Source organism: Chiloscyllium punctatum, chromosome 2, assembly GCF_047496795.1.
Source record: "Chiloscyllium punctatum isolate Juve2018m chromosome 2, sChiPun1.3, whole genome shotgun sequence".
In the NCBI taxonomy this organism is placed as follows: Eukaryota; Metazoa; Chordata; class Chondrichthyes; order Orectolobiformes; family Hemiscylliidae; genus Chiloscyllium; species Chiloscyllium punctatum.
In genome coordinates, this window is record NC_092740.1 from 148,930,439 (window position 1) to 148,956,991 (window position 26,553).

At 43.5% G+C, this 26,553-nt stretch overlaps 1 protein-coding gene across 1 annotated transcript in view; it reads right to left on the minus strand.

The window, feature by feature from the left end:
* Window positions 1–3,672: 3,672 nt before the first annotated feature.
* The window catches only part of hacd4 (3-hydroxyacyl-CoA dehydratase 4), a 36,580-nt gene continuing 13,699 nt past the window's right edge, over window positions 3,673–26,553 (minus strand). The window contains exons 2-7 of the mRNA XM_072590230.1: window positions 25,500–25,606; window positions 22,559–22,686; window positions 18,292–18,404; window positions 12,946–13,052; window positions 9,905–10,036; window positions 3,673–7,992 (exon numbers count right to left, since the gene is read on the minus strand). Of these exons, the coding sequence (XP_072446331.1) occupies window positions 7,913–7,992; window positions 9,905–10,036; window positions 12,946–13,052; window positions 18,292–18,404; window positions 22,559–22,686; window positions 25,500–25,606 (667 nt within the window). The 3' untranslated portion in view covers window positions 3,673–7,912. The remainder of the gene's footprint in view (window positions 7,993–9,904; window positions 10,037–12,945; window positions 13,053–18,291; window positions 18,405–22,558; window positions 22,687–25,499; window positions 25,607–26,553) is intronic.

Genomic DNA, 26,553 nt, shown 5'->3' on the forward strand with positions numbered 1-26,553 from the left:
CTAACAGCTATCTCAGCTAGATACTGGCTCTCTGGAGCTCTGTGTTATTGTACATGGGGCAGACTCTCACACTTGCTGTCAGTTTATGTGGGTCTATGCCATTCCAGATGATGCCCTATTTCATTTCCCATGCCTGGTTATCTCTATTGTCGTCCTCAATTCTGCTTTAATGCTGTTTCTGTTCAATGAAGTATGACTAGGTTGTTAAAGGGACAATAAGTTTGCAATTACTTCTAAGCACCCTCACTGGCCCTGAAAAACTCATTATATAATTTTGCAATCCACAACAAATCTGAGAATTAAGGGAAAATAACTGTATGAGTGGAGTCTGCTGACTGGTTAGGAAATGGACTCTGATTGGTAGAGGTATTGCCATGATGAGTATACCAGTTGTTGATGACTGACAGTTCACTACCAGGAATTGTTTAAATTTTAAATGAGACAAGTTGTTTTCGATTAGTCAAGTCATTGTCCTGTGAACTGGATGAAAGAATGGCTTGCGCATAACATACAGTTTGATTCTGCCATTCTCTCACATTCACTCACAACCTGTAAACTTTGAACTTCTCTTCCAGTCCTCCATGTACCTGGCTGGGTATGGTCTTAGTTGTTATGAACAACCGAAGGGGTATACTGTTAGATGTGATCTGCCAGTCTATGGGATGTGCCCAGCAACACACCAGCATTGAAATTTATAATCGGTTCATAACCCAAGAGGCTCATGCTTGCAAAATGGACAGCATGATATGTAACATTGTACTGACCTGGCACATTCAGGTTTGATAAACAAGTGCTGTCTATTTACAAAGCATTACATAGACAATCAATGTAACATTGTCAGTCTGGCTTCCAGTATGGCAAGTTGAGTATACTAGAAGTTATATATATTAATACATAGGTCCCTGTTCTTTGCAGACAGAAAGATGATGTACCATCATAAGACATTAGGCTCAGGAGTAAAGCATTTGGCTCCCTTGAATCTGCTGCAACACTTAATAGGATCATGGCTGATCCAACCACCTGAAACAGGTTTAATATTCTATTTTAAAATACCATGGATGCCAGAAATCTGAAACAAACACAGAAAGGGTTAAATAAATTCAGCAGGTTTAACAGCATTTAAAGAGTTAGAAGCAGTTAATGTATTGAGACTGCTATGACTCTTCAGAATTCTATGCAAAGTTCGGGTTGGACCTGAGGTAACAGAGAACAGCAAGCTCATAGGATGACAGAAGTGAGCAAAGAGGCCACAGAAATTAAGGGGGTTGATGAAGGGTGGCACAGTGGCTCGCACTGCTGCTTCACAGTGCTAGGGACCCAGGTTCGATTCCATCCTCGGGCGACTGTCTGTGTGGAGTTTGCATGTTCTCCCCGTGTCTCCATGGGTTTCCTCCGGTTGCTCAAGTTTTGATCTATTGTCCAAAGATGTGCAGGTTGGGTGGATTGGCCATGCAAAATTTCTCATAATGTTTAGGGATGTATAGATTAGACGCGTTAGCCGTGGGCAATACAGGGTTATAGTGTAGGGGGATTAGGTTTGGGTAGGATGCTCTTTGGACGGTTGGTGTGCATTTGTTGGCTTGCTTCCACACTGTGCGGATTTTATTCTATGTCAGGTCAGCAATTCTTGATGAAGAGATCAAGTGTAGGTAAGGGGACAGAGGGAGGGGTCTGGGTGAAATGGGGGTTACAGGGAGAGGACTCTGTACAAAGACATGAGCAAACAAAGGGAGAAAAGTTCAGCATCATGTGCACAAAATTCATGATGTGGGGGTACAAAGGGATAATGTTAAGTAGAGATCGTTCAGCATTAGAGAAGGGAAGGTCAAAGAATATCATGAATATTGGACAGAAGTGGGATAAGGTAAAGGATAAAGTCAGAGTGGAGGAGTGAGGCTCCAGAGAGGCATCAGTACTCCCAGGGGACTGGATATCATTGATATAGCATGAGGCAGTGCTGATGGAGAGGTCAAGAATAGGGCGGCATGGTGGCACAGTGGTTAGCACTGCTGCCTCACAGCGCCAGAGACCCGGGTTCAATTCCCGCCTCAGGCGACTGACTGTGTGGAGTTTGCACGTTCTCCCCGTGTCTGCGTGGGTTTCCTCCGGGTGCTCCGGTTTCCTCCCACAGTCCAAAGATGTGCAGGTCAGGTGAATTGGCCATGCTAAATTGCCCGTAGTGTTCGGTAAGGGGTAGATGTAGATGTCGGGGTATGGGTGGGTTACGCTTCGGCGGGGCGGTGTGGACTTGTTGGGCCGAAGGGCCTGTTTCCACACTGTAAGTAATCTAATGTAAGTAATCTAATCTAATATGCAGCTGGTTATGCAAGCTCTGAGGGTGGGTTCAGTAGGAACAGCTGGGAATTCAAAATGAGAAGGTTGGAACTTCAGTTTGAATCCATGGTGGGGTGAGGCAGATCCAGAGACACTCACTCAGTGTCACTCTGAAAGTGAGCTTTGGCAAACATTTGTTGAAACACGAGGAGGGAAATAGAAAGCAATGAAGGTGAATGAGCTGAAAGACTTAAGTGGAAATGATGCCAGAGAGAAGAGCAGAGCTTTTTCTAGGTGGGAGCACACCTGGAAGAGAAGTGGCATTGAATTAAATACTTGAATAAAAGCAAAATAATGTGGGTGCTGGAAATCGGAAACAAATACAGAATGCTGGAGGGACCCTTGGCAGCATCTGTGGAGAGATAAACAGATTTCACAATCCAAGTCCAACATGGCTCTTGTTCAAAATGTTGGCCCTTGCAGCGCAATCTTTCTGTGTCTTTCTAATTGTATAGTGCTGTTTTGGAGCCAGACCAGTTCGAAACGGCAATTAAACAAGCATTCGATAGTGAGATTTTAGCTCATCATTCAGTCAATCTGACTCAGGAGCATATTGCATTAGCTCGATTTATTCTTGGCAGTTTGGTGCTGCTCGTTTTATCTTTACTTAGACCCTGTCTCATCTTTTTTTAAGGCTAAATAAAATGAACATTCATCAGTCATCAGAGAAGGGTAACTTGTTAAAACATCCAGATTTGACAAAAATATAGTATTGGTGTATCTTTACACTCGTAAAAAAAATCAATACTTTGTTCCATCAAATTCAAATATTTAAATTAATTGTATAATTAAAGTATTCCTGGTATTGCCAAAATTAAATAATTTATTTGCTGAAAAGAGCAGCTTTCCAATACACATGATATTACTTCATGGTTTAAAACGCACTTTGAAAAGTAAGCTGAACGATAGTCTTTTAAAAAAAATCTCTATAAGGGCAAGGTTTTATTTAAAACTTTTCAATGATTTTATTTACTGGCTTCAATTTTATTTTAGTTAAAACAAGTACAATACAGTGTAATACAGTTAATGCTACGAACAGGCAATATATTGTCGATATTTCCCCATCAACCTGATGATAGATAATACACATGTCTGAAGCAGGTCGGACTTGAACCCAGGTTTCTTGGTCCAGTAGTATGACAATATATTGCATATAGTCCAACAATGGGAGAAAGTGAGGACTGCAGATGCTGGGGATCAGAGCTGAAAAATGTGTTGCTGGAAAAGCGCAGCAGGTCAGGCAGCATCCAAGGAGCAGGAGAATCGACGTTTCGGGCATAAGCCCTTCCTGAAGAAGGGCTTATGCCTGAAACGTCGATTCTCCTGCTCCTTGGATGCTGCCTGACCTGCTGCGCTTTTCCAGCAACACATTTTTCAGCTATAGTCCAACAATACCTGTTTATAGCACAATACATAGCAAAAATAAAGAAGAAAATAGACAGATACATCTGTTGTCTTGCCCCTTTTAGTTTAGCTTAGCTGAATAGCTCATTTGTTATTAACATCACATTTTGCAAGACATTTACAAAGATGCAGTATACATAATAATTGCTGAAACTGCTTAATGCATTTATGGTACAGCAGTATAGAGTGTTAAGGCAGTGTGGTGTTAAATCTGAAACAAAAACAGGAATTGCTGGAAAAGCTCAGCAGGTCTGGCAGCATCTGTGGAGAGACATCAGAGTTAACCTTTCTGAGGAAGAGCCACCAAACCCAAAACACTAACTCTGATTTCTTTTCACAGGTGTTGCCGGACCTGCTGAGCTTTTCCAGCAATTTCTGTTTTTGTTTCAGATTTACAGCATCCACAGTTCTTGTGGTTTTTATTTGGTGTTAAATCTGGTTGACTAAGTGCTGTGGAAGAGGGCTATTGGATCTCCTGGGCAGTTTTCAAGCATGATGGGCTCCAATATAAAGGCTACCTGAGTGGGCGGCGCGGGGGCACAGTGGTTAGCATTGCTGCCTCACAGTGCCAGAGACCTGGGTTCAATTCCCGCCTCAGGCGACTGACTGTGTGGAGTTTGCACGTTCTCCCCGTGTCTGCGTGGGTTTCCTCCAGGTGCTCCGGTTTCCTCCCACAGGTGAATTGGCCATGCTAAATTGCCCGTAGTGTTAGGTAAGGGGTAAATGTAGGGGTATGGGTGGGTTGCGCTTCGGCGGGGCGGTGTGGACTTGTTGGTCCGAAGGGCTTGTTTCCACACTATAATGTAAATCTAATCTAAAAAAATCTAATACCAGCCACTAACCCTCCTCCCAGCCCCCCTCAAAAGAAGACAATATCTACTTTGTAGATATTTAAATATCCAACTGTTTAATGGGAACTTTGTGTGCATATATATAAAATTTGAAACAGACAGCTCTTTCCTAAACACGACAGTTACATTTCCAGCCATGCAGAAACCCAGCAATGTAAACAGAGTCCTGGCAACTGGAACCTAATCTGTGATTGTTAGCTAGGACCAACAGTCGCAATATAAATGCATTGTAGGATCTATTGTTCTCCTATCCCCACACTACCTTCCTCATTGATCCTATTTTATCTCAGAATTCAGGTTCCTTCCATTCCCCAATCAATAAATCAAGGTGTATGCTTTTTTTTAAGAGTGACGATCCACTAAGAGTACTGTTTCCCAGGATTGTTTCACATCAATTCTCTTGAAAAAGTGTCAACTGGCACTCTGTTTTGAACAAGCCTCTGAATGTTACTGAAGTCTGGACTTTGACTTGCAGCATTTAGTTATTTAATCCAAATTCCATTCTGATTAATACTGAGAGTTGTTTAACTGTTTCCATTCTAATTAACACTAATCTGGGGAAGCAAATAAATCTGAATAATCTAGTAGCAAGTGTTCAATGGAATGCTGACAAATTGTATCACTCTTAAATTAACAATTATGACTCACTGTTAGAAAATAACCAGATGAAAGTACAGTGAGACACAGTTCAGTGGTGATTTGGAGATGCCGGTGTTGGACTGGGGTGTACAAAGTTAAAAATTACACAACACCAGGTTATAGTACAACAGGCTTAATTGGAAGCACTAGCTTTTGGAGCGCTGCTCCTTCATCAGGTGGTTGTCCAAAAGCTAGTGTGCTTCCAAATAAACCTGTTGGACTATAACCTGGTGTTGTGTGATTTTTAACAGTGGCGCAGATCTAGAATTCTGCCATTTACATTACTGTAATCAAATGTTAATTCACTTCTGTTGCATAAATAAATTTACATCATGCTGAAAAACAAACAAGCAATTGTGTCAAGAAAAACACAGTAAACTTTCAAAATAGCATAGGGCTTCAAAACTTCTAATGCAAACAATGATTATGGAAACAATTAACTAAATCTTTCCCATACGATTCTCACTGCTGACATTTTTGGGAAAGTTGGAAAAATTCACTTGAAAACTGTGCGCTTTGAGATGTTACTGTCACCTTTAAATGTCAAGCAAGCTGCCACAGTTATGCATCATGTCTCTGGAGTGGTTTGACTAATTATTGAAGCTGACTGATAGAGCTTGGGGTCAGGGACTGGGCATCCATATTGTCTCTGAGCCCTGGATGCTCACTGCATCTGCACCACTCGTGATGTTATCCTTCAGTGTAAGTGCCTTTGTTGTGCTGGTTCTCCACACCAAGCATTATTAGGTGAAGGGAATCCTGCACAGCACCATGTCAGAAGAGAGGAGGCAGGTGTTTGAGAGTCCAACATCCTCACTGCTCAGAGAAATGGCCAAACAATTAAAAAATCTGCATCAGACCTCTCACAAAAACCTCTGGTTGTTAAAATTATTCATGATTTGTACGTGAATACAGGAGGTATAATTAGTAAATCTGTGGGTGACACCAAAACTGGTGGTGTGATGGACAGTGAAGAAGGTTATCTCAGACTACAGCGGGACATTGATCAGATGGGCCAATAGGCTGAGGAGTGGCAGATGGAAGTTTAATTTAGATAAATGTGAGGTGCTGCTTTTTGGAAAAGCAAATTAGGGCAGGACTTATATGAAGAAGGCATTTGGAATGCTTGGCTTTATTAGTCAGTGCACTGAGTATAGGAGTTGGGATGTCATGTTGCAGCTATATAGGGACATTAGTGAGGCCACTTTTAGAGTATTGTATTTAATTCCGGTCTTCCTGCTATAGGGAAGAATTTATTAAACACATAGGAGTTAAGAAAATATTTACAAGGATGGTGCTGGGAATAGAGGGTTTGAGCTACAGGGAGAGGCTGAATAGGCTGGGGTTATTTTTCCTGGAGCATTGAAGGCTGAGGGGTGACTTTATACAGGATTTTAAATCACACAGGACATTGACAGGGTGAATGGCCAACATCTTTTTCCTAGGGTGGGGGAGTACAGAACTAGAGGGCATTGGTTTAAAGTGGGAGGGGAAAGATTTAAAAGGGAACTAAGGGGCAACTTTTTCATGCAAAGGATGGTGCATGTTTGGAACAAACTGCCAGAGGACGTGGTGGAGGCTGGTACAATTACAACATTGAAAAGGCACCTGGATGGGGACATGAATAGAAAGGGTTTAGAGGGATATAGGCCAAATGCTGCCAAATGGGACTAGATTCGTTTAGGATATCTGGTCAGCACGGACGAGTTGGGACAACGGGTCTGTTTCCATGCTGGATGAGTCCAAGGCTCTGTCGACAAAAAACTTAGTTCGCCATTTCGAACCTGCGGACTGTGCACTGACTTGCACCAGATTGTGTTTGAGTTTCACGATTTCTGATGTGAAAAGTTATCTTGCTGAACTGTGAACAAACTCCTTGATGAGCTTAGCAGGCCATTCACTGGAGGTATGTTGGTTTCCAGTTCCCACCCATCCATTCCCATCCCTCACCTTTAAAATCTAACCACATCCCACAGTGGCTTCTGAATGCTAACCCATCAGTCGGGAGCGCTGTTTTCAAAGTCTACCCACACCCACTCACAACTTCCGTTTCACACAGGCAGTTCAAAACCCAAGCGTAGAGCATGCCTACTTTCGAGCTTATCATTAATATTCAGTTAAGTTTCAGTTTATTTTAATGCAGGAATATTTGATATCTAATTATTCAGAAAGCCTGAACTTTTGAATTTTGTTCCTATTCATGGGCAGCATGTTTTACTGGACAACTTGTTGTTAAACATTAAGCAGTGCTGCTAAGGCACCTTTCAGTTCTGCTCCACTTTCATCCCTTTCAGATTTCCAATGGCATGGAAAACCCAAGAATCAAAACTTGCACAAAGGCTAAAATGATAACATCAAATTGACAAGCCCGCAGACCGTGAATGGATTTGTAGCATGTCCGAATTAAAACTAACAGGAAGGGGATTGATTCCAAATTTCAGAATTTTGGAGTTTTAACCATTGACTGACACCAATCCAGCATATTTTGTGGATTAGGATTCAGCCTATTTTGCGTGGTATTGCCTAACATTGAACATCACAGTGTATTTGACTTGACAACCATTTGGAAGAGTTTTTGCATCATTTGAGTAAGCTCAGACTCAAGGGGTAAAAGCACTGATTCTCACATTCACAGCAGCGTTTTCCTGATCCTGGAGAATGATATGGGAACCAATTCAGATTTGTTAGTTTTGCTTTAGTTTCTTTATGTATCTTGTGTTCAGTTTTCGCTCTTCATAAAAGTGCCTGCAGCTGCAGTATGTGCCTAAATTAAACAATGGAAAAAGAAACATAAAATTACAACGACGACATTAGGGGAGAAATGTGTTAATGGAGCATAAATACTGGTTAATGGAAGCATTTAGGAAGGTTGCAGCAAGGTATTGATTTTGCTTTTAAAAAGTATTGACATGCATTTTCAAACTGGATTCAATCTTTTCACATTGTTCTCAAATACATTTTAACGTAAGATAGCTTACGGATGAATACTGCATGCAGAACCATTGGGATGTCCATGTCTCTTCCACAGGGTGGCCTGAAGCCATTCAATGGATTAATTTCCATGCTGTGTGACTCTACGACTCTATCAGTGCCCTCAGGGACTGAGCTGGCCTGTGTCTGCCATTCCTCCCAGTGGGATGGTAATTTGGTGGTAATGATTGCTGCTGTTAAAGCTCCAAAAGCCAGCTACCACAGGTCATTGCAGGAAGGGGGAAAATGGGAGGGGGATGGGGGGTGTGGCAAGAAGCTTGAAGGCAATTGGGGTTTTCTTTTAACATGGCCCCTCTCCTTCCCGATGTCAGATTAGGCTTTACAAAGATACACCACCGCCTCCATCATCATCCAAACAATGCTTTAAGGATGATGTGCACAATAGGTTTACATCCTCACAGAAAACACAGTCCTTTCTGAAAACAGTCCTACTGCCATAGAATCCCTACAGTGTGAAAGCAGGCCTTTCGGCCCATTGAGTCCAGACTGAATCTCCGACGAGCATCCCAACCAGAACCACCCTCCCTACCCTATCCGTGTAACCCTGCATTCCCCATGGCTAATCCAACTAATCTGCACATCCCCGGATGCTACGGGCAATTTAGCATGGCCAGTCCACCCTAACCTGTAGACCATTAGGGCAGCATGGTGTCTCAGTGATTAGCACTGCTGCCTCACAGTGCCAGGGACCTGGGTTCGATTCCTGCCTCGGGCAACTGTCTGCGTGGACTTTGCACATTCTCCCCGTGTTTGCATGGGTTTCCTCCCACAATCCAAAGATGTGCAGATCAGGTGAAATGGCCATGACAAATTGTCCATAGTGTTAGTTGCGTTAGTCAGGGGTAAATATAGGATAGGGGAATGGTTCTGGGTGGGTTACTTTTTGGAGGGGTCAGTGTGGACTTGTTGGGTCGAATGGTCTGTTTCCATACTGGAGGGAATCTAATCTTTGGACTGTGAGAAGAAACCAGAGCATCCAGAGGAAACCCATGCGGACATGGGGAGAATGTGCAAACTCCACACAGCCAGTTGCCCATGTGTGGAATCGAACCCAGGTCCCTGGTGTAGTGAGGCAGCAATGCTAACCACTGAGCCACCAAGCTGCCAAAGCTTTCTCTCTTGATGAGGGCAGTTGCAAGACTGCCACATTTCAAAAGGTGCAATGAGTTACACAGCATGAGAAAATGGTACTGATAGATTTGCAAGTCGACTCTAGTTGAGACATTGCCAGTAAGAATGCATCAGAGAACATTATTGTCCATTGTCCTTTTGAATTGATGGCTGTGAAGACACACAAGGATAGGACAAAGTGAAGACTGTAGATGCTGGAGAATCAGAGTTGAAAAGTGTAGTGCTGAAAAATCACAGCAGGTTGGGCAGCATCCGAGGAGCAGGAGCATTAATGTTTCGGGCATAGGCCCTTCATCCCTGATGAAGGGCTTATGGCTGAAACGTTGACTTTCCTGATGGGTGACTGATCCTTATGCATCCAGCAAGACTCTCACAATTAAGATCAGCCAGTGCACATTTGGTAAAATTGGGTTCAAAATCACTTTTAGTATTCCATTATAAGCATGTAAAATTACCAGCATTCTGTCTTTCTGACAACTTGAGCTTTTGATTTGATTGTATAACTACTTTCATAAATACTTTAAACTTAGAAATAGGATTAATTTGGAACTTACCTATAACAAGTATTAGACAGTAGAGTTGCAATACGTATGGAAAATGGATGGGGACAGCAATTGGTCCAGGTAACTGAAAGGAGTACGTGCCAAGAGCTTCAAAGTACGGCAGTGACTGGTAAATGGCAATTACTGTGGAATGAGAAATATCTTGTTAGTAACTTCAACACTGAAATCTTGAGGAAGGTGAGCACATGTGTACAGGACTATCCTGTGGCTTTTGTTTTATTAACCGAGTACCTCTACGGTATTTGTACACCATATAATGTAATGTTATTGTATGGCTTCTAATTTCCCAATTTATTGTGATGACATCCAATGAAAAAATGCGCATGAATGCATGGATTAGTAATTTCGGGAGCTCAACTGAGTAGGCAGTTTATTGCTGCACTACCCCACGTGATGAGCCAATCTGTGTCATGCATCTTGAGAAATATAAAATAAAGGATTTGGAGTTCCCTGAGGGGGGACACAATAAAATCAGAGGGACAGCTACCCCAGGCTGGATGCAGTAATCTGAGTTAGAGCATCAGGCACAACTAAGTTTAAAAGATTTGTATAAATTCCATATTGTATATTTTGGGCACTGAGCAACAGCGTGTTTTTAAAAGTGCCTAGCACCTCTCAATGCTCCAATTGAGATTCTGGCCCAAGATAAAGGATGAAAGTCTTGTCACTCAGAGTCACAAATGAGTTCTGACAGACTCCACCCAGTTTCCAGTCAAAATAAATCCATGCTACAAAACTGCTTTGAATGGAGTGTTAAGTGTGACAAGTCTCATTTGACAGGCCCAGACTGTGGAGAATTGAAATGTCATGCTTGTGTGGAGCACGCCTCTGAAGCTAAGGTTGAAAAGCAATCATATTGACAGCACAGCTGAATAAGTGGAAAGCCACACTGCATAGTAATACTTGAGACATAGTCAGTGCTTGCAACAGCAATTAATAAACCTGTAACTTGTCTTGTTTATTTTCTGTTGAGGACGCTCTCTCCTCTGATTGTATCTATGATTAAATAAGTCACACTGTCAACATTGTCTTCAAATTCAGTCATGTTTTCTCATCCAATTCACCAGATCGAAAGCTAAGAGGAGCATTATTACTAAGTTTTTGTCAGTTTTTTCCCGCCACCATTGAAGTCACGCTCATCAGCTTTCATTGCAAATGCGTACACTCACATGAGCCATTCTTATCAGTGAGATAGCATATCTTACAACTTCAGAGTTTAAATTTAGTTTTCTGCACAAACCACCCAACGATGAGTCACAATTCCTACAGCACCATTAATTAAACGCAGTAATTTGCTAACCAGGTTTAAATAGTTAAACATTATTAGTCCCGATAGCTAATTGTTTTTAATTAACCTTTCTGCCACTTACGCATAATTCCCTCCTCTTTACAACATTGAAGAGCAGAGGGGTTTGTTGGACATTTTCATTTTATTGTTACTCAGATTTTGCACACAACCAAGAGTTAACTAATCTCCCGGAAGAGGTGAGAAACAGATAAAAATACAGAATACTTAGGGGCAAATAGTGTGGAGAGCAGGAATGGTTGCAACCCACAAATATTCGGGTCCCTAGTGGATCTGGGCAGAGGGTGAACAAATGTTATGTGCCAGCCTGACTGAGAAAGAACCTGCTGGTTCTTCATTGGGACACAGCAGTCTGTATGAGGCAGACAGAGAATCCAATATAGCGCAGCAACCATTTCCATTGTCAGTGACCCAAAAATTAAATTATAGGTCATAAAGGTATCCTGTAGTGGATAGGAAACAGACCTGCTGAAATCTGACTGTCCATTTGGAAACTCAATGAAATCGCTACTCATCCACATGAGCAGGCAGCTTGTTCCACACGACCATGTTTCTCCAGGAAAGGACGATCACCCTGACTTTACACCATTTACAAATGCGTCCCCAGACCTGGTTGAAGCAGTCTTCCAAGCTAGTAACTTGAAAGGGTTCAGAAAAGGTTTGCAAGGATGTTGCCAGGGTTGGAGGGTTTCAGTTATAGGGAACGGCTAAACAGGCTGGGGCTATTTTCCCTTGGAGTGTCAGAGGCTGAGGGGTGACTTTATAAGAGTTAATAAAAGCATGAGGGGCATGGGTTGGGTAAGCAGCCAAGGTATTTTTCCCAGGGTGGGGAAGTCCAAAGCTCGAGGGCATAGGTTTAAGCTGAGAGGGGAAAGACAAAAGTGACCTAAGGAGCAGCTTGTTCACACACAATGAAGTGTGTGTATGGAATGAGCTGCCAGAGGAAGTGGCGGAGGCTGATACAATTATAATATTTAAAAGGCACCCGGATGGATATTTGAATAGGGAGGTTTTAAAGGCATATGGGCCAAATGGGACTGAATTAATTTAGGCTATCTGGTCAGCATGGAGGAGAAAGTGAAGACTGCAGATGCTGGAGATCAGAGTCGAGAGTGTGATGCTGGAAAAGCACAGCAGGTCAGGCAACATCCAAGGGGCAGGAGAATCGAGGTTTAGGGCATAAGCCATTCATCAGGAATCTGCTTCATTCCTGATGAAGGGCTTACACCCGCACTGTCGATTCTCCTGCTCCTTGGATGCTGCCTGACCTGCTGTGCCTATCTGGTCAGCATGGATAAGTTGGACTGAAGAGTCTGTTCCTGTGCTGTACATCTCTATGACTCTGTGAATATAACATGACATGCACTTTCAGCTTTGCTGATACCTCTTCTTTCCACCCAGCCCAGAGTTATATAATCTCTTCAAATGAATTTTGTGGTCCTGTTCCGCACTTTTCATAAAGTTTGAATATCAATGAGTATATGAAGAGAGAGGAATTGGACAATATATTCTAACAGAGGCTTATGAAGGTATTGCATTGGCAAAACCTTGAGAGTGTGCGTCTAAGTTGCCTTTAGTGAGGCATAGTCATTATTCCATGAGAGACCACAATAGGTGATAAAAGTGGGAAAAAAGTAGAATTAAGAAGAACATAAATATATTATAGAATCTATGTAACATTATCATCCAAGTTTACATAAGGTAATATGGTGAATGCAAGTAATACCTTCAGTCAGCAATATTGAAGGCAAAACAGGAATCCAAAGGCAATGATGAATCCATGACAATGTATACAAGTCAGTTCCTATGACAGATAACATGCGATATGGATACCTGTAATTGCAAGGAAATAATACAGTTGTTATTTTAAAATAAATTCTTAAATAGTTACTTGCTCAAGTCAGTGATGAATCAATAATGGTTTTACAGGTTGCCCATTTAATTACAAAGTAATTGAAGTGTCAATTTTACAAAGTAGTCTTTCAAGTTTCAGAATTGTTCTTCATTAGAAATCAATGCTGTCACTGAATTTGAAATGCTTTTCACATATCACAGAATTTGAATGAATGCATAAATGGCTGACTTATATATTAAAGAGAGATCTGTATGTCTTTGTACATGAATCTCAAAAGGTCAGCATATCTGCAATCTAGAATATTAAATAATTCAACTTCAGTTTCTTGATTCCTTGACATGCAATTAAATTTAGAAAAGGGAGAATATTCAGAGTTAACCAGACACCATAGCAGTAAACTGCAGTAAAGCATCACAGCCAAAGCCAAGTGTTTTGCTGCTTGTGCACATCACTGGAAGGAAGCAAAGAAGCTGAAATAGTTTTGAATGCTGAATGTTTTTTGAAACGGTCCTTCTTTTATTGGAAGGCATGAGTGCCAGTTAGCTCAGATGAAAGGATGGCTGGTTTGCAATACAGAGTGATGTGCGTTCAATACCCACGCTGGCTGTGATTACCATGAAGGACTGTCCTTCTCAACATCTCCCCTCACCTGAGGTGTGGTGACCCTCAGGTTAAACCACCACCAGTTATCTGTCTTTCTCAAATGAGAGAGCAGCCCAATAGTTTGTTAAGACTATGGCAATTTTACCTTTACTGTAATTAAATGGCATTAGGTCACTGTGTCTGAGTGGCACGTATAAATTAAACTTGCTGCAGAAAGTTAACTCAAATCCATTTGACTCTAAATAGACCACAAGTTTTATTTGCTGCCAGTCAATCTCTCTGGCATTTAAAATTGACTAAATATGGGGCCTAACTCTCTCCACTTCCAACTCTCATGGAGTCATACAATCATAGCGCATAGTAATGGGACCTTTGACCTATCATGTCTATGCCAACCAAGCTATATACATTTACCTGCACTCATCTGTAGCCTACTATGCTCTGGGATTTTAAGATGCTTCTTAAATGTTGCTGATAGGGTTGGATGGAGGGGCTAGGGGTTGTGGGAAAAGGCTTATTTGTGACATAAACAACAGCATACAGAAATTGGGTGTAATGCAATTAATACTTCTTGTTTCAGTGCTGGAAGCTTGAGATAGTGCTTAAATTTACAAGAAGGCAGAGTGCTCATGTCCCACTGAGTTGGCTGGAATTCACTTCATGCAAAGCTGCCCCACAGCAATAGCATGCAGTAGATGGGCTGAAAGGGCAAATTACTTGGAATCCTGCCTCAGAAAGGGGACAAAATCCTGCTCGGAGGAACTGCTGGTCAGATTCAGTAAAACCAGGGGTCAGTACTGAAAACAACAAATGCTGGAGATCACAGTGGGACAGACAGCATCCATGGAGAGAGAGCAAGCTAACGTTTCGAGTCTCGATGACTCTTCATCAGAGCTTCAGTAATTTGCTCCTGCTACGTCAATACGGAGCACTGCCAGTATTCTGGGATGTCGTCCAAGGAAGCCCAATGATTCCCTGTGAAGATAAGTGATAAGGATTTAGGCTGTGAAGAGATCATTGGATAAATTCAGGGAAGGAAGATGGTTGGAGTGAGGGACTAGGTTCTGTCAGATAGGCAGCATAGATGGAAGGGGGACTGGCATCTTGAAGGAGCTCCCTGAATGTGTGTTGAACATCCCTCCAAACCAGGTACACTTCCCTTCTTCCCACATTTGATCATGCAGGCCTTTTAAAACAACTTTGTCATTACTGCTTGACTGCTCATATCAGCCTTACATATTCTTCAGGTCCTATGGATTCTTAGTAAACCTAATTAACCTTTAATGTTTTTTTAAAAATATCAGATAAATCTATGTTAAGACCAGAGTCGGTAAAGCACCAACAGCTCCTGTCTCCTAGGTTCTGGATATCTGATTCCACAGACGTCGCAATAACAATGCAGGACATAGTAAAGCTATGGAAATGACTTGGATAGAGAGGTTCTTGACTGGTCAGGGAATCAAGAGTTACAAGGAGAAAGCAGCAGAATGGGATTGAGAAAAATATCAATCATGATTTAACAGCACAGCAGATTTGATGGGCCAAATGGCCCAATTGTGCTCCTATGTCTTATGGTCTAGAACCATTAACCTGAACTCGAAACCTTCCATGGAAAATACTGAGGATGTACTCACTTCTGGACTTTCTCAGGGTTACAAGGCTTGTCTGTTAAGCCAGAGACCTTTCCCCCATCAGAAGATTTGAGCCGTTATTATTATCAAACCTAACTTACTGACAGAAAGCGATCAACACTCATCACCCACGCTAACCCACATATCATTTGGCATCATGCCAGAATGATTGCGGTTTAAAACAGGACCCTCCTCGCTGTAAGAGAAACAAGCAAAACTCGCATGTTTCAAAATGTGGTTTTGTGAAGTCATTACCTTTCATTATGCATCAGTCTTCATAAAGTAATCCAAACTTGGTCCAGAGGACCTGAAATGTTAACTCTCCTTTCTCTTCACAGATGCTGCCTGACCTGCTGAGTTTTTCCTGCAATTGCAGATTTTGTTTCTGATTTCCTGCACCTGGGTTCTTTGCATTTTTTCAAAAGTAATAATTTACTCACTGTGTCCATCACCTCCCGATCTCCAGCCTGTATCCATCACCTCCCAATCTCCAGCCTGTATCCATCACGTCCCAATCTCCAGCCTGTATCCATCACCTCCCAATCTCCAGCCTGTATCCATCACCTCCCAGTCTCCAGCCTGTATCCATCACCCCCCAGTCTCCAGCCTGTATCCATCACCTCCCAGTCTCCAGCCTGTATCCATCACCTCCCGATCTCCAGCCTGTATCCATCACCTCCCGATCTCCAGCCTGTATCCATCACCTCCCGATCTCCAGCCTGTGTCCATCGCCCCCCAGTCTCCAGCCTGTATCCATCACCTCCCGATCTCCAGCCTGTATCCATCACCTCCCGATCTCCAGCCTGTATCCATCACCTCCCAATCTCCAGCCTGTGTCCATCACCCCCCAGTCTCCAGCCTGTGTTCATCATCTCCCGATCTCCAGCCTGTATCCATCACCTCCCAGTCTCCAGTCTGTATCCATCACCTCCCGATCTCCAGCCTGTATCCATCACCTCCCAGTCTCCAGCCTGTGCCCAGCACCTCCCGATCTCCAGCCTGTATCCATCACCTCCCAATCTCCAGCCTGTGTCCATCACCCCCCAGTCTCCAGCCTGTGTTCATCACCTCCCGATCTCCAGCCTGTATCCATCACCTCCCAATCTCCAGCCTGTGCCCACCACCTCCCAATCTCCAGCCTGTGCCCATCACCTCCCGATCTCCAGCCTGTACCCATCATCTCCCGATCTCCAGCCTGTATCCATCACCTCCCAGTCTCCAGTCTGTATCCATCACCTCCCGATCTCCAGCCTGTATCCATCACCTCCCAGTCTCCAGCCTGTGCCCAGCACCTCCCGATCTCCAGCCTGTATCCATCACCTCCCGATCTCCAGCCTGTATCCATCACCTCCTGATCTCCAGCCTGTGTCCATCACCTTCCAGTCTCCAGCCTGTATCCATCACCTCCCGATCTCCAGCCTGTATCCATCACCTCCCAGTCTCCAGCCTGTATCCATCACCTCCCGATCTCCAGCCTGTATCCATCACCTCCCGATCTCCAGCCTGTATCCATCACCTCCTGATCTCCAGCCTGTGTCCATCACCTTCCAGTCTCCAGCCTGTATCCATCACCTCCCGATCTCCAGCCTGTATCCATCACCTCCCAGTCTCCAGTCTGTATCCATCACCTCCCGATCTCCAGCCTGTATCCATCACCTCCCGATCTCCAGCCTGTGTCCATCACCTCCCGATCTTCAGCCTGTATCCATCACCTTCCGATCTCCAGCCTGTATCCATCACCTCCCGATCTCCAGCCTGTATCCATCACCTCCCGATCTCCAGCCTGTATCCATCACCTCCCGATCTCCAGCCTGTATCCATCACCTCCCGATCTCCAGCCTGTATCCATCACCTCTGAATCTCCAACTTGGCTGGAGATTGGGAGGTTATGGGCACAGGCTGGAGATTGGGAGATGATGGGCACAGGCTGGAGATCGGGAGGTGATGGGTACAGGCTGGAGACTGGGAGGTGATGGATACAGGCTGGAGACTGGGAGGTGATGGATACAGGCTGGAGACTGGGAGGTGATGGATACAGGCTGGATATCAGGTGGTGATGGATACAGGCTGGAGACTGGAAGGTGATGGGCACAGGATGGAGATTGGGAGGTGATGGATACAGGCTGGAGATTGGGAGGTGATGGATACAGGCTGGATATCAGGCGGTGATGGATACAGGCTGGAGATTGGGTGGTGATGGGCACAGTCTGGAGATCGGGAGGTGATGGATACAGGCTGGAGATCGGGAGGTGATGGGCATAGTCTGGAGATCGGGAGGTGATGGATACAGGCTGGAGATTGGGAGGTGATGGGCATAGTCTGGAGATCGGGAGGTAATGGGCACAGACTGAAGATTGTTTGGTGATGGATACAGGCTGGAGATTGGGAGGTGATGGGCACAGAATGGAGATCAGGAGGTGATGGATACAGGCTGGAGATCGGGAGGTGATGGACACAGGCTGGAAATTGAGAGGTGCTGGGCACGGGCTGGAGATCGGGAGGTGATTGGCACTGGCTGGAGATTGGGAGGTGATGGGCACAGGCTGGAAATTGAGAGGTGCTGGGCATGGGCTGGAGATCGGGAAGTGATTGGCACTGGCTGGAGATCGGGCAGTGATGGGCACAGGCTGGAGATTGGGAGGGCTTCAGTGAGACTAGTGATCAGAACGGATGGCAGAACTACCCAAATCCAAAACAGAGTCAAAGGAGTGGAGAGCTGCGGTGATGTATCAGTAAAATGCCACACTAGCGGCTGAGTCCTCAAAATGTTCATTGTTAGTAGAAGATATCAATGGTCAGTAAACATAACCCAATATTGCTTGGAGGCCACGAACAGACTAATTGAGGCATCACTTTGAAGTTATGCTTTATGAACTCTCTTTTTTTCAATATCAGTCTGCAGACATTTCTTTTGCTCTGTACAAAGCTGAAGAACAATTTCACTCAGTAGGCTAACCATCATTCATGCTGCTCAGTTACCTACTTGATTACATCCAGGGTGCTCCAGAGGGAAAACAAGCCCCAAACGATAGGTTTAGCCTGCATCTCCTCTTGACTGGTGATGACCACAAAAAGGATTATGTTCCTCTCGGTAACCTGAAAATATACATTAGCAACACTGACGATAACTCTGTGAGCTTCTTAAATGTGAGTGCTTGCACATGAAGTCTACACTGATGATCTGGAATGAGGTTTAGGATGAGAGGGGAAAGATACAAATGAGACCTAAGGGGCAACTTTTCCACACAGAAGGTGGTGCATGTATGGAATGAGCTGCAAGAAGAAGTGCTGGAGGTGGTACAATTATGGCAAACTTAACTGAGTTTTTTGAAGAAGTAACAAAGAGGATTGATGAGGGCAGAGCGGTGGACGTGATCTATATGGACTTCAGTAAGGCGTTCGAAAAGGTTCCCCATGGGAGACCGGTTAGCAAGGTTAGATCTCATGGAATACCGGGAGAACTAGCCATTTGGATACAGAACTGGCTTGAAGGTAGAAGACAGAGGGTGATGGTGAAGGGTTGTTTTTCAGACTGGAGGCCTGTGACCAATGGACTGCCACATGGATCGGGTCTGGGTCCACTACTTTTCATCATGTATATAAATGATTTGGATGTGAGCTTAAAAGATATAGTTAGTAAGTTTGCAGATGACACCAAAATTGGAGGTGTAGTCGACAGCAAAGAAGGTTACCTCAGATTACAAAGGGATCTTGATCAGATGGGCCAATGGGCTGAGGAGCAGCAGATGGAGTTTAATTTAGATAAATGTGAGGTACTGCATTTTGGAAAAGCAGAGCTTATACATTTAATGGTAAGATGCTAGGGAGTGTTGCTGATCAAAGAGACCTTGGAGTGCAGGTTCATAGCTCCTTGAAAGTAGAGTCGCTGATCGATAGGATAGTGAAGAAGGCATTTGGTATGCTTTCCTTTATTGGTCAGAGTATTGAGTACAGGAGTTGGGAGGTCATGTTGCAGCTGTACAGGACATCGGTTAGGCCACTTTTGGCATATTGTGTGCAGTTCTGGTCTCCTTTCTATCGGAAAGATGTTGTGAAACTTGAAAGGGTTCAGAAAAGATTTACAAGAATATTGTCAGGGTTGGAGGATCTGAGCTACAGGGAGAGGCTGAACAGGCTGGGGCTGTTTTCCCTGGAGCGTCAGAGGCTGAGGGGTGACCTTGTAGAGGTTTATAAAATCATGAGGGGCATGGATAGGGTAAATAGTAAAGGCCTTTTCCCTTGGGTGGGGGAGTCCAGAACTAGAGGGCATAGGTTTAGGGTGAGAGGGGAAAGATATAAAAGAGACCAAAGGGGCAACTTTTTCACGCAGAGGGTGGTGTGTGTGTGGAATGGGCTGCCAGAGGAAATGGTGGAGTCTGGTACAATTGCAACATTTAAACACAATCTGGATGGGTATATGAATAGGAAGGGTTTGGAGGGCTATGGGCTAGGTGCTGGCAGGTGGGACTAGATTGGGTTGAGATATCTGGTCGGCATGGACGGGTTGGACCGAAGGGTCTGTTTCCATGCTGTACATCTCTATGACTCTATTTAAAAGGCATCTGGATGGGTATATGAATAGGAAGGATTTAGAGGTATATGGGCCAAGTGCTGACAAATGGGACTAGATTTATATAGGATATCTGGTTGGCATGAATGAGTTGGACCAAAGGGTCAGTCCTATGCTGTACGACTCTATGATATAAGAACCTAATATGACATTAGGTTAGGCTATCTGGTCAGCATGGACAGGTTGGACAAAAGGGTCTATTTCCGTGCTATACATCTCTATGACAAGCATTTTATCACACATTTTGTTTGTATCACATCTGTTTCTCCAGCTGCTCTGCACAATATTAATCATTATTAATGTGAAATTTGGCTGCAATCTGAAACAGAAACAGAAAATACGAACAAGAGTCGGTCATTCAGCCCTTCGATCCTGCTGGGCCATTCAATATGACCATCCATTCCGTACCCTGTTCCAACTTTCTCCACACACCCTTTGATCCCTTTAGTCTTTAGAACAAAAAATTTCACATTCTTGAAGGCATTCACTGTTTTGTCTTCAACCACTTTGTGTGGCAGAGGATTCCACAGGCTCCACCTCTTTCCTCATTACTCCTCATCTCCGTCCTAAATGCCTACTCCATTTACTTAGCTGCGACACCTCAGTTCTCTAAGTTGTTGACTAAGGGCAGTCGGAATTGTTATTAAACTGAGGCAGACCAGCAGAGACAAAACTGGTGTAAGATGTTAAAGAATCAGTGATTAAAAATATCATTTCATGAGAACCTGACCTGATTTTTCCAAAATGCCCATGCAATCAGTTTGAGGGGTTACAGTAGAATATGTTGTGATGAACTGGCAGGAAAATCAGTAACAAAGGGCACTGATTGGCAGAAGTATCAGGGTTGGAGATGAGAATTTTTCTGAAGCAATGAGTTATTGTGTCTGAAATACATTATCTAAAAGAGCAATGGAAGAAGGTTCAAGAGCAACTTCGAAAGGGCATTATGAGGAATAAGAGCAGGATAGTGGAACTAATTGTATCTCTCTAGCAATGGGTTAGTACAAGCACCATCACCCTCTTTGCATGCAGAAAGATTCTATGATTGCTTAACATTATATGACTGCTATAGTATTGCATAATCTACATTTTTATTTTTTGAATCATTATGTACAAGTTGCCAGAACAAGCAGAAATGCTTTTTCTTAAGTCATAGAGTCATAGTGATACACAGCATAGGATAGACCCTTTGGTCCAACTCATTCATGCCAACCAGATATCCTATATAAATCTAGTCCCATTTCCCAGCATTTGGCCCACATCCCTCCAAACCTGCATTTCTAACATGTACCTCCTTTAATACATAAAGCCTCATTCCAATATTATCCAAGAGCTTTTTCTCCTACCATATTGTTCAATCCAAGTTCCTATCTGAGGAAGGTCATTCACATAATTGACCATTGAACATAGCACATACAACATTACAGCGCAGTACAGGCCCTTCAGCCCTCGATGTTGCACCGACCTGTAAAACCAGTCTATAGTCCATCTAACCTGCACTATTCCATTATCATCCCTATGTTTATCCAATGACCATTTAAATACCCCGAAGTTTGGTGAGACTACTACTGTTGCAGGGAGGGCATTCCACACCCTTACTACTCTCTGAGTAAAGAACCTATCTCTGACATCTGTCCTATATCTATCACCCCCAATGTAAAGCTATGTCCCTTTATGCGAGCCATCGCCATCCAATGAAAAAGGGTCTCACTGCCCACCCTATCTAATCCTCTGATCATCTTGCATGTCACCTCTCAACCTTCTTATCTCTAATGAAAACAGCCTCAAGTCCCTCAGCCTTTCCTCATAAGACCTTCCCTCCATACCAGGCAACATCCTGATAAATCTCCTCTGCAGCCTTTCCAAAGCTTCCACATCCTTCTTATTATGCGGCGACCAGAACTGTACGCAATACTCCAAGTGCGGCTGCACCAGAGTTTTGTACAGCTGCAACATGACCTCGTGGCTCCAAAACTCAATCCCTTTACCAATAAAAGCTAACACACCATATGCCTTCTTAACAACCTTATCAACCTGCTGGGTGGCAACTTTCAGGGATCTATGCACATGGACACCGTGATCTCTCTACTCATCCACACTACCCAAGAATCTTACCATTAGTCCAGTATGCTGTATTCCTGTTACTCCTTCCAAAGTGAATCACCTCACACTTTTCCACATTAAACTCCATTTGCCACCTCTCAACCCAGCTCTGCAGCTTATCTATGTCCCTCTGTGACGTGCAACATCCTTCTGCACGGTCCACAACTCCACTGACCTTAGTGTCATCCACAAATTTACTAACCCATCTTTCTACAGTCTCGTCTAGGGCATTTTTAAAAATGACAAACAGCAGTGACCCCACAGACCCTTGTGGTATACCACTAGTAACTGAACTCCAGGATTAACATTTCCCATTACCCACCACCCTCTGTCTTCTTTCAGCTAGCTATATTCTGATCCAAACTGCTAAATCACCCTCAATCCCCTGCCTCCATAATTTCTGCAATAGCATTTAGTGGGGAATCTTATCAAATGCTTTTTTGAAATCCATACAGCTTCCCAGAGCCATTCTCGGATAAATCCCATCTGGCTAAGGGGACTTATCTGTAAAGAAACAGAAATCACAATTTTACACAGGGGAAGAACAAACTGATTTATTTGAGCTCATAAATCCTACCTGCACAAGTCGTGGAAGAAATGGGCTCTGTTCGATGTCTAGGAGTATATGGATCAATTCCAGAATTGATAACAGTTGGCAAAAAGACATCACAGTTCCAATTGAATGATAGGTGTCCACCAGGCTGTCTTCAATGAAACCACAGGAGATAAAATATTGTTATGATCCAGTTTCTCCCCAAGTGAAAAATATAATCCAAAATGGTTACTGTTTATTCCTCACTGCTTGGTTGCATTCACACAGTGTTAGAAGCTGGGCAATTAATTGATTGAGCTGTCTACCAAGAGTTAGTTTGTATTCAGGGACCTGAAATCAGCAATGAGCACAAACTACAAAGTGGCACATATTATGACTTTGTTCTGTTGCTGATATTGGTTTGATTCAGTGCTGTCAGCCATCCTTTTAATAAATCAATTGACTCTTATTTCCTTGTGTTTACAGCATGCAGTGGCTCCCAGGAGCGCATTGGCAAAATCTCCACTATCCTTTGGAATGAATCTTCATATCTCTCACACACAATGCAAGAAGATCTTTCATGGCCAACAAAAATAAATTATAATGTGCATTAAAGGAAGTTGCTATGTTCCCATAGTATTTGTTTCAAGTTTCGACACAGATGTCCCTTCAACCTTGATTTATTCAATAAGGTGGTGGCAACAGGACAGCCTCTCTCAGCCCCTCTACTGTGGATTAAGGAAGCAAGCTGGAATGGAGATCATTATACATACCAGGTGAAATTCTTCAGAATTTAGTCCCTATGCTTGGTCCACGAGGCACATCAACTCTGGAGATTGTCACATCCTACCCAGGTAGCATCATAATCAAAGCTCTGCTCAAACCCACTAAACACTGATGCAGTGCATACCCAAACCAAGCTGGCAAAGGGTCTGTCCTTCACGAAGCTGGGCATGAGCCATGTGTACTTGCAATTGCGGGTTGATGAGGATACCCAGAAGTATGCTACAACCAATACCCATTTGGGTTTGTGCCAATATATGACACTTCCATTTGGGATATCATCAGCCTGTGCAATTTTTCAGCAGATGGTGGAGAACATTTTACAAGGTTTATCCTGGGTCACCATTTCTCTGGATGAGGTGCTAATAACAGGGAAGACCAATAAGGAGCACATGGATATAGTCCTTAGGCACTTCTCTCAGGCAGGTGTGCACCTTAGAAGGGAAAAATGTGTGTTCGAGGCACTCCAAGCGACTTGCTTGGGCTACAGATCCAACAAGATCGGGTTTCACCCGTTGGAAGATAAAGCAAGGTCAATTAAAGGTGCCCCAGCTCCCACATCTGGACTGGAGCTTAGGTCTTTCTTTAGGCTGGTGAAGTCATATGGAAAGTTGATGTATAACCTGGCCTCGATTTTGGCACCTTTGCCTCAACTTCTAAAAAAAAAGGTCAGCCTTGGAAATGGTCATGGAGCCAAGCCATAGCTTTCAGGGAAGTGAAAAAACAGTTGTCATCCTCTAAGGTGTTAGCACAATATGATCCCAAGCAAGATCAGGTATTGACATGAGACGCCTCCCTGTACAGCATTGGGGTAGTATTAGCTTGTAGATGGCCATTGGAGAGGAACACCCAAAGCGTAATCATCCAGGACTCTGGCTAATGCAGAGCGTTAATACGCCCAGATAGAGAAGGAAGGTTTGGCGATTATATTTGGAGTCAGGAAGTTCCACGAATACCTTTATGGACGTAAACTTACAATAATAACAGATCACACACCCTTGCTCGGTCTACGTAAAGAGGACAAGGCAGTGCAGCCTATAAGTGTGCATAATTACAAGTTGGAACGCCGTCCGGGAGGCCAAGTGATAAATGAGGATGCATTGAGCCACCACCCACTGGCACATACACCACCACTGGTACTGCCACTGGAAGAGTCTGTAATGGTTTTAAATCTTCTTGTCATACTTCTAGTAGTTGAAAATGTCAGACTTTGGACACAGAAAGATCCAGTCCTGGCAAAACTGAAACAGCTGGTGGTGATGGGGAATACCAAAGGGTTGTCACAACCAGAACAGAAACATTTTTAGACCCAGAGAGATCAGATGACTATAGAGGACGGCATATTATTGTAGCGAGCAAGAATGATTGTCCCAGGCGAAGGTCACGCCAGATACTGGCCAAACTCCACCAGGGTCATCCAGGGGTTTCCAAAATGCATCAGTTGCCGACACGTTATGTCTGGTGGCCAGGACTGGATACAGACGTAGCTCGGTTGGAGGCGCAGTGCCCAGAGTGCCAACAAGGACAAAAATTACTGCCAACAGCTCCCCCACATTCGTGGGACTGGCTGAGTAAACTCCTTGACTCGGTTACATGTTGACTATGCAGGTCCTTTCGTGTGGTCGATGTTCTTAGCCATTGTGAACGCCCACTCAAAATGGCTGGACATGCATGAGTTCCTTTGTCAAATAGGATGATGATAGGATAACTGCACACATCTTTTGCAATACATGGACTCACAGAAGTGTTAGTCACAGATAATGGGCCATCATTTACCAGCAGGGAATTGGGAGTATTTCCTAAAGCCAAATGGTTTTCAACAGTAGGGGAATGGGTCTGGGTGGGTGTGGACTTATTGGGCCGAAGGGCCTGCTTCCACACTGTAGGGAATCTAATCTAATCTAACCTCAGGGCCATTCAACAATGATCTGGCAGAAAGAGCAGTCCAAACATTGAAGGCAGACTTAAAGGAACAGCCTACAGCTTCACTTGATACCAAACCACTCTGATTCCTGTTTGATTATAGGACCATCCCTCATGTTCATACTGGGACAGCTCCAGCAGATTTGCTAATGGGAGAGGACTCCATACCAGGTTAAATATGATCTTCACAGAGGTGAAGATCAGGGTTAGGGTGAAATGGCATCAGGAATGCCTATGCAGGACACAAGACTCCACTAAGACAGAGCAGAACAATCCTTACCTTCACCAAATGTCAAGAATCTGGCAGTAATATTCGTAGATATCCATGAGTATCCAACGAACTGTATCAGATTATATGTGAAAAGGTATAAGATCTTCAACCCATATCTGAGAGAAAGAAAACAAGTATAATTTTAACTTGCTTTTAGAACAGACATTTAACAATATCTAGGTTTGGAGAATACACTATTGGAGTTGGGTGATATTTTTTCTTGCTGCCAGATAATAATCATAGAATCATAAAATCCCTTCAGCTCAGCAAGTCCAAACCAACCCTCCAAACAGTATCCCACCCACCTACATTTACCCCTGACTAAGCACCTAATCTATACATCCCTGAACACTGTGGGCAATTTAGCATGGCCAATTCACCTCACCTGCACATCTGTGGATTGTAACGTTTGAGGGTGTTAAATAATTCTTCCTAATAAAAACAACATGACAATCTTGTTGGTTCTTTTCAATTATTTGTATGTTATTCTATCACTTTTGGGTCTCACTGTTGACACTGCCTCCAGGCTTTATTTAAAAGAGGAGAATTGTTTCAGTTGTTTATGTGCTCACAATTGCAATTTATAATCTTGTCTCTGGACAGGAATTGGCTTGTCCTGGCAACTTTGTAATAGCTACAATTTGGCACACTGAACTAATGAGTCAGCCAAGAACTGTTTGTACTGTTCCAACTAGAAAGAGAAGTGCAGTGATTGTAACAAAGTCAGCTCGGTGGACATCATAGAAAGTGAATTTCCTGACCGGGGCTGTTAATCTGGTCCAATCAGGGAGCCCTGGCTGACAGATATAAACAGGAATGTCAGAGATACTCTTCACTCTGACAGCTGGCACTGAGGGAGCTGGCTCAGTGTCAGGGACTCTCCATGTGTAAATAAAGGGTGAGTTTGTGATGGGATACCAGCCTCTGTGGAGTTACTTCAAGAGGGTTTGAACTCCTGGTCTCTTCTTCATTAAGTCTAAAGACTCCAAGTGAAGTGAACGATACTTCTATTTCACCAATTTTTAGAAACTAGAGATTACTCAATTGGAGGCTACATTTGTGC